Genomic DNA, 8,441 nt, shown 5'->3' with positions numbered 1-8,441 from the left:
TCTTTCGGGGTCCACTCGTGACACCGAGTCCTTGATGGAGTACTTCCTCATTATTCCGCACACTGCTGGAAGGTTTTATAGTGTCGTAGATTAGTTAAACTAGCCTCCTCACATAAATCGGTTCCTAAATTTCCTACTTGACAGATGCAACTGTCTTTCGGGGTTCCACTCGTGACACCGAGTCCTTGATGGAGTACTTCCTCATTATTCCGCACACTGCTGGAAGGTTTTATGGTGTCGTAGATTAGTTAAATTAGCCTCCTCGCATACATCGGTACCTAAATTTCCTACTTGACAGATGCAACTGTCTTTCGGGGTTCCACTCGTGACACCGAGTCCTTGATGGAGTACTTCCTCATTATTCCGCACACTGCTGGAAGGTTTTATGGTGTCGTAGATTAGTTAAACTAGCCTCCTCGCATAAATCGGTTCCTAAATTTCCTACTTGACAGATGCAACTGTCTTTCGGGGTTCCACTCGTGACACTGAGTCCTTGATGGAGTACTTCCTCATTATTCCGCACACTGCTGGAAGGTTTTAGGGTGTCGTAGATTAGTTAAATTAGCCTCCTCGCATACATCGGTACCTAAATTTCCTACTTGACAGATGCAACTGTCTTTCGGGGTCCACTCGTGACACCGAGTCCTTGATGGAGTACTTCCTCATTATTCCGCACACTGCTGGAAGGTTTTAGGGTGTCGTAGATTAGTTAAATTAGCCTCCTCGCATACATCGGTACCTAAATTTCCTACTTGACAGATGCAACTGTCTTTCGGGGTCCACTCGTGACACCGAGTCCTTGATGGAGTACTTCCTCATTATTCCGCACACTGCTGGAAGGTTTTATAGTGTCGTAGATTAGTTAAACTAGCCTCCTCACATAAATCGGTTCCTAAATTTCCTACTTGACAGATGCAACTGTCTTTCGGGGTTCCACTCGTGACACCGAGTCCTTGATGGAGTACTTCCTCATTATTCCGCACACTGCTGGAAGGTTTTATGGTGTCGTAGATTAGTTAAATTAGCCTCCTCGCATACATCGGTACCTAAATTTCCTACTTGACAGATGCAACTGTCTTTCGGGGTCCACTCGTGACACCGAGTCCTTGATGGAGTACTTCCTCATTATTCCGCACACTGCTGGAAGGTTTTAGGGTGTCGTAGATTAGTTAAATTAGCCTCCTCGCATAAATCGGTTCCTAAATTTCCTACTTGACAGATGCAACTGTCTTTCGGGGTTCCACTCGTGACACCGAGTCCTTGATGGAGTACTTCCTCATTATTCCGCACACTGCTGGAAGGTTTTATGGTGTCGTAGATTAGTTAAATTAGCCTCCTCGCATAAATCGGTTCCTAAATTTCCTACTTGACAGATGCAACTTGACAGATTCATTCTCCAGTGTAAATACACCAAGACAATACAGTCTCCACCTTTAATTTTTTTGATCCAAGGATGTGTTAAGGCTTGTGCGCAAACAATGTGCGGTGATTCACAACTTGGGAGGGCTCAGAAACCACTTTCTCTTTGCTTTAGGTTGAAGAAGGAAACCGTCAAGCAAAGAGATGAATTGCCGAACATCACCGACATGGAGCTGAAAGAGGAGTGGCAGGACGACGGGTTTCCTCGGTGAGCATGAAAAAAAATGCGTTCCCTGGAACTGCAAAGACAAGTATCCACTGTTATAGTAATACAAACATTTTTTGAATGTCATTAAACCTATATTTGGAGCCCCGAATGGCACAGCGTGTTAAAGGTCACAGGTTCGAATCCGGGGAGCGGAGTGAGCACCTGCTGTTAGCCCCAGCTCCTGCCAACCCAGCAATTCAACAACATGCAAATGCCAGTAGATCAATAGGTACCGCTACGGTGGGAAGGTAAAGGCGCTCCATGCAGTCATGCCAGTCACATGGCCTTGGAGGTGTCTGCGGACAACACCGGCTCTTTGGTTTAGAAATGGAGATGAGCACCAACCCCAGAGTGTGAGTAGATCAATAGGTACTGCTCCAGCGGGAAGGTAATGGTGTTTCATGCAGTCATGCCAATGGCCACATGGCCTTGGAGGTGTCTGCGGAAAACGCCGGCTCTTGGGCTTAGAAATGGAGATGAGCACCAACCCCAGAGTGTGAGTAGATCAATAGGTACTGCTCCAGCGGGAAGGTAATGGTGTTTCATGCAGTCATGCCAATGGCCACATGGCCTTGGAGGTGTCTGCGGAAAACGCCGGCTCTTGGGCTTAGAAATGGAGATGAGCACCAACCCCAGAGTGTGAGTAGATCAATAGGTACTGCTCCAGCGGGAAGGTAATGGTGTTTCATGCAGTCATGCCAATGGCCACATGGCCTTGGAGGTGTCTGCGGAAAACGCCGGCTCTTGGGCTTAGAAATGGAGATGACCACCAACCCCAGAGTGTGAGTAGATCAATAGGTACTGCTCCAGCGGGAAGGTAATGGTGTTTCATGCAGTCATGCCAATGGCCACATGGCCTTGGAGGTATCTACGGACAATGCCGGCTCTTGGGTTTAGAAATGGAGATGAGCACCAACCCCAGAGTGTGAGTAGATCAATAGGTACTGCTCCAGCGGGAAGGTAATGGTGTTTCATGCAGTCATGCCAATGGCCACATGGCCTTGGAGGTATCTACGGACAACGCTGGCTCTTGGGTTTAGAAATGGAGATGAGCACCAACCCCAGAGTGTGAGTAGATCAATAGGTACTGCTCCAGCGGGAAGGTAATGGTGTTTCATGCAGTCATGCCAATGGCCACATGGCCTTGGAGGTGTCTGCGGAAAACGCCGGCTCTTGGGCTTAGAAATGGAGATGACCACCAACCCCAGAGTGTGAGTAGATCAATAGGTACTGCTCCAGCGGGAAGGTAATGGTGTTTCATGCAGTCATGCCAATGGCCACATGGCCTTGGAGGTATCTACGGACAATGCCGGCTCTTGGGTTTAGAAATGGAGATGAGCACCAACCCCAGAGTGTGAGTAGATCAATAGGTACTGCTCCAGCGGGAAGGTAATGGTGTTTCATGCAGTCATGCCAATGGCCACATGGCCTTGGAGGTGTCTGCGGAAAACGCCGGCTCTTGGGCTTAGAAATGGAGATGAGCACCAATCCCAGAGTGTGAGTAGATCAATAGGTACTGCTCCAGCGGGAAGGTAATGGTGTTTCATGCAGTCATGCCAATGGCCACATGGTCTTGGAGGTATCTACGGACAAAGCTGGCTCTTGGGTTTAGAAATGGAGATGAGCACCAACCCCAGAGTGTGAGTAGATCAATAGGTACTGCTCCAGTGGGAAGGTAATGGTGTTTCATGCAGTCATGCCAATGGCCACATGGCCTTGGAGGTATCTACGGACAACGCTGGCTCTTGGGTTTAGAAATGGAGATGAGCACCAACCCCAGAGTGTGAGTAGATCAATAGGTACTGCTCCAGCAGGAAGGTAATGGTGTTTCATGCAGTCATGCCAATGGCCACACGGCCTTGGAGGTATCTACGGACAAAGCTGGCTCTTGGGTTTAGAAATGGAGATGAGCACCAACTCCCAGAGTCGGTCACGACTGGACTTAATGTCGGGAAAAACCTTTACCTTTACCTATATGGGTGCCTTAGAATTAAAAAAATATATTAAATATATAGATGCTCCACCATCTGATGACTTCTTCTGTTTCACAGGCCTCTTCCAGAAGAGATCTCCGGAGAGGATCTGGAAGGATCCAGTTTGGAACTGAGCCCTGGTAGGATAATAGAAATAATAATAATAGTAATAGTAATAATAATAATAATAATAATAATAATAATAATAATATCCGAAAATACATCACACAGTCCTAGACACTTGGGAAGTGTTCGACTTGTTATTTTGTAATATGAAATCCAGCATGTCTATCTTGTTTGCTGTGTCATAAAATAATAATAATAATAATAATAATAATAATAATAATAATAATAATAATAATAATAAATCACACAGTCCTAGACACTTGGGAAGTGTTCAACTTGTGATTTTGTGATATGAAATCCAGCATATCTATCTTGTTTGCTGTGTCATAAAATAATAATAATAATAATAATAATAATAATAATAATAATAATAATAATAACACATCACACAGTCCTAGACACTTGGGAAGTGTTCGACTTGTGATTTTGTGATACGAAATCCAGCATATCTATCTTGTTTGCTGTGTCATACAATATAATAATAATAATAATAATAATAATAATAATAATAATAATAATAATAATAATAATACATCACACAGTCCTAGACACTTGGGAAGTGTTCGACTTGTGATTTTGTGATACGAAATCCAGCATATCTATCTTGTTTGCTGTGTCATACAATATAATAATAATAATAATAATAATAATAATAATAATAATAATAATAATAATACATCACACAGTCCTAGACACTTGGGAAGTGTTTTACTTGTGATTTTGTGATACAAAATCCAGCATATCTATCTTGTTTGCTGTGTCATAATAAAATAATAATAATAATAATAATAATAATAATAATAATAATTTTTAATTTCCAGTTCACTGTTATTTCCCCTGCCTTTTCCTGGCCTCGTCCCATTGAGATAAATCTGATCTTGTTGAGGGAATCCCACAAATAGGACGGTCAAAGAGTCGCCATTCTTAGGTATTCTTAAGACTACATTTCCCATCATCCCGGTCTAAGAAAAGCCACTTTCGGGGGAACTTCAGCTTCACGTGGTTGCAAAGGAATCCTCGGAGAGGTGGCCTTTATCAAGTTTTGATGTTGGCCAGGACTGATGGGAGTTGTAGTCCAACAACATCTGTATGATGTTCTCAAGCAGTCAAGCCAATGAATCCATGAAGAGGAAATGGATAGAGCATACAGAATCTCAACCTACAGAACGTTATCATCTATATATATAAAAGGGTAATGGAATCACGGCACTGGACAAAACAACTAAACTAAACTCCCCACAACCTTGAAAATTGACAGCACAACCTGTCATCCACGCCTCTACGTTCATACAACAAAAAGAAAAGAAAAATGAAGTCCTAGCCACAGCAACACGTGGCCGGGCACAGCTAATATTATCATATTTGTCCATCTCTTATCTATTCTGTTCTTGGGTTGATAAATCAGGGAGATTTTGGACTACAGAGCCCATCGCTCCCAATCATAGTGACACTATAGTGACAAAATAGGTTCACTGGGAAACCTGGAAGTTTTTTGGTTAGAATTTGAACCCGGGACCTTCTGCTTGCAAAGTGGAGTGTCCCCTTGACCTTTGACATCACCCTTTCCAGTTGCCCTCAACACATTGGAGTTGTGCGGACGGCGACACATGAAGAAACGCCTCCCGGCCCCCGAACTTGGAGACGGGTCAGTGAAGTCGGACGAGTTTCCGGAACGGACGCCGGACGGGAGCCTGGACATCGATGTGGACGAGTTGGATACGCCGTCCGAGAGCGAGCTGCAGGAAGGCCATGGGTTCGAATGGGACGGTGAGGGAACGAATTCGGGTTTCACTCAAGCAGATGCTGACCTGTCTGCAAACCTGGATAAAACCATCTTTGCAGGATGCAAACCAGAGCTCATTCCTATAGTTTTTTGGACTGCAAACCAGAACTTATTCCTATAGTTCTTGGTCTGCAAACCAGAGTTCATACCTATAGTTTTTTGGTCTGCAAACCAGAGCTCATTCCTATAGTTTTTTGGTCTTGCAAACCAGAGCTCATTCCTATAGTTTTTTGGTCTGCAAACCAGAGCTCATACCTATAGTTTTTTGGTCTGCAAACCAGAGCTCATTCCTATAGTTTTTTGGTCTTGCAAACCAGAGCTCATTCCTATAGTTTTTTGGTCTGCAAACCAGAGCTCATTCCTATAGTTTTTTGGTCTTGCAAACCAGAGCTCATTCCTATAGTTTTTTGGTCTGCAAACCAGAGCTCATTCCTATAGCTTTTTTTGGTCTGCAAACCAGAGCTCATTCCTATAGTTTTTTGGTCTTGCAAACCAGAGCTCATTCCTATAGTTTTTTGGTCTGCAAACCAGAGCTCATTCCTATAGTTTTTTGGTCTTGCAAACCAGAGCTCATACCTATAGTTTTTTGGTCTGCAAACCAGAGCTCATTCCTATAGCTTTTTTTGGTCTGCAAACCAGAGCTCATTCCTATAGTTTTTTGGTCTTGCAAACCAGAGCTCATTCCTATAGTTTTTTGGTCTGCAAACCAGAGCTCATTCCTATAGTTTTTTGGTCTTGCAAACCAGAGCTCATACCTATAGTTTTTTGGTCTGCAAACCAGAGCTCATTCCTATAGCTTTTTTTGGTCTGCAAACCAGAGCTCATTCCTATAGTTTTTGGACTGCAAACCAAAGCTCGTTCCTATAGTATTTTTTTTGGTCTGCAGACCAGAGCTCACTTCCATATAATAGAGGCTTTTGGCTCCCATATAATACTTTTTTGGGCTGAAGACCAGAGCTCACTTCCATATAATTTTGGACTTTTCATTTTGCTGCAAACCAGAGCTCACTCCCAACATTAGCTTGCTTGGGCTGCAAACCAGAGCTCATCTCCATGTAATAGTTATTTCGGGCTGCAAACCAGGCCTCGTTTTCATATAATATATTTTGCTGGGCTGCAAACCAGAGCTCATGCCAATACCATATGGTTTTGGGCTGCAAACAAGGTCTCATTTCCATAGCATACGTGTTTGGGGCTGCAAACAAGCTCTCATTTCCATAGCATATGTGTTTGGGGCTGCAAACAAGAGCTCATTTCCATAGCATACGTGTTTGGGGTCTGCAAACCAGAGCTCCTTTCTATAGCATACGTGTTTGGGGTCTGCAAACCAGAGCTCCTTTCCATAGCATAGGTTTTTGGGGTCTTCAAACCATAGCTCCTTTCCATAGCATAGGTTTTTGGGGTCTTCAAAACATAGCTCCTTTCCATAGCATACATGTTTGGGGTCTGCAAACCAGAGCTCCTTTCTATAGCATACGTGTTTGGGGCTGCAAACCAGATCTCCTTTCCATAGCATAGGTTTTTGGGGTCTTCAAACCATAGCTCCTTTCCATAGCATAGGTTTTTGGGGTCTTCAAAACATAGCTCCTTTCCATAGCATACATGTTTGGGGTCTGCAAACCAGAGCTCCTTTCTATAGCATACGTGTTTGGGGCTGCAAACCAGATCTCCTTTCCATAGCATAGGTTTTTGGGGTCTGCAAACCAGAGCTCATTTCCATAGCATACGTGTTTGGGGCTGCAAACCAGGTCTCATTTCCATAGCAAAGGTATTGGAAACCTTAGGTCGTGTTCTTGTAATTGGTGTTTCCTCCAGACGACTTTCCCAGGGTCCAGCGAGTGGACGGCGACTTGCAGGAGAGGTTTTGCACAAATCGGGTGATGGACACCCGGGACCCGGATGGACGGGCCTGGCGGATCTTCCTGACCGAGGAACAGGAGCAGAGAGTGGATCTGTCAGCTGTCGGACCCTACAAGAAGGTCATCTCCCACGCAGGTAAACCCTGCTCTTCAAATATGGAGAGGAGAGAGAAGATATGCAGCCGAGCCTCAACTTGCATGGATTAAACTTTCATGGATTTGCTTATTTTCATGGATTCACGAGAGTAAACGTTTACAGAGGTTTAGAAATATCCACTTTTGTCGTAGGTTTGGCTATGTTGTTTACATAACTATATACTATAATATATTAAGATATTAAAAATATTCTAACACATCACAATATAATAGGATATTGTTTAAGTATCCTACTATATTAGGGTATTGAAATAGGTCCTAATTTTAGCCTTATTTCCCAGGTTATGACAGCGAAGGCTTGAACGCCATTATCATGTTTGCCGTGTGTTACTTACCGGACAGCTCCATCCCAGATTATCCGTACGTCATGGAGAATCTCTTCAGGTGAGTGTTCTCTCTTTTGTAAAGCCAATGGCTCTGGATTGTTCCTTCGAACCCTTTCCAATACAGTGCCAAACAGGGCCGGCCCTAGGTAATCTTCAAGTGTAAGCAAACAGTATTTTGGCACACCCCAAAAAAAACCAATCACTGAAAAATAAAAGATTCAATACAAAGAAACATTAAGGGCGGGGGGAACAATTAACATTTTGAGAAAGCAATGTATTTTTTTGGATTGCTGTAGTTTTTTGGGCTGTAGGGTCTTCCCCAGTCTCCAACAGACCTCACAACCTCTGAGGATGCCTGCCATAGATGTGGGCAAAACGTCAGGAGAAAATACTTCTGGAACGTGGCCATACAGTCTAGAAAACTCACAGCAACCAGTAGCTCAGCACACAAGCATGCTTCCCTCCCTGCCGGGTAGGCATGTGCGATCCATGAAAAAAAATGGTTCAATACTCGCTTCGAAAGTAGGGGGCACTGGCGCTTCGTTTCTACAGTCATTTCCGAATTTTGAAGCAAAAATTTCAAAACTTTCC

At 43.8% G+C, this 8,441-nt stretch overlaps 1 protein-coding gene across 3 annotated transcripts in view; it reads left to right on the top strand.

Moving 5' to 3' along the window:
- Window positions 1-8,441, top strand: part of bnipl (BCL2 interacting protein like) — a 43,203-nt gene that overhangs the window by 13,163 nt on the left and 21,599 nt on the right. For all 3 annotated transcript variants that reach the window (XM_062965329.1, XM_062965331.1, XM_062965330.1), the window contains exons 2-6: window positions 1,535-1,627; window positions 3,679-3,740; window positions 5,296-5,493; window positions 7,325-7,504; window positions 7,806-7,908. In XM_062965329.1, the coding sequence (XP_062821399.1) occupies window positions 1,535-1,627; window positions 3,679-3,740; window positions 5,296-5,493; window positions 7,325-7,504; window positions 7,806-7,908 (636 nt within the window). The remainder of the gene's footprint in view (window positions 1-1,534; window positions 1,628-3,678; window positions 3,741-5,295; window positions 5,494-7,324; window positions 7,505-7,805; window positions 7,909-8,441) is intronic.

This window comes from Anolis carolinensis, unplaced genomic scaffold (genome assembly GCF_035594765.1).
Source record: "Anolis carolinensis isolate JA03-04 unplaced genomic scaffold, rAnoCar3.1.pri scaffold_14, whole genome shotgun sequence".
Classification (NCBI taxonomy): Eukaryota; Metazoa; Chordata; class Lepidosauria; order Squamata; family Dactyloidae; genus Anolis; species Anolis carolinensis.
The sequence above is the reverse complement of the archived record's forward strand: the minus strand, read 5'-3'. Positions and strand labels throughout refer to the sequence as shown.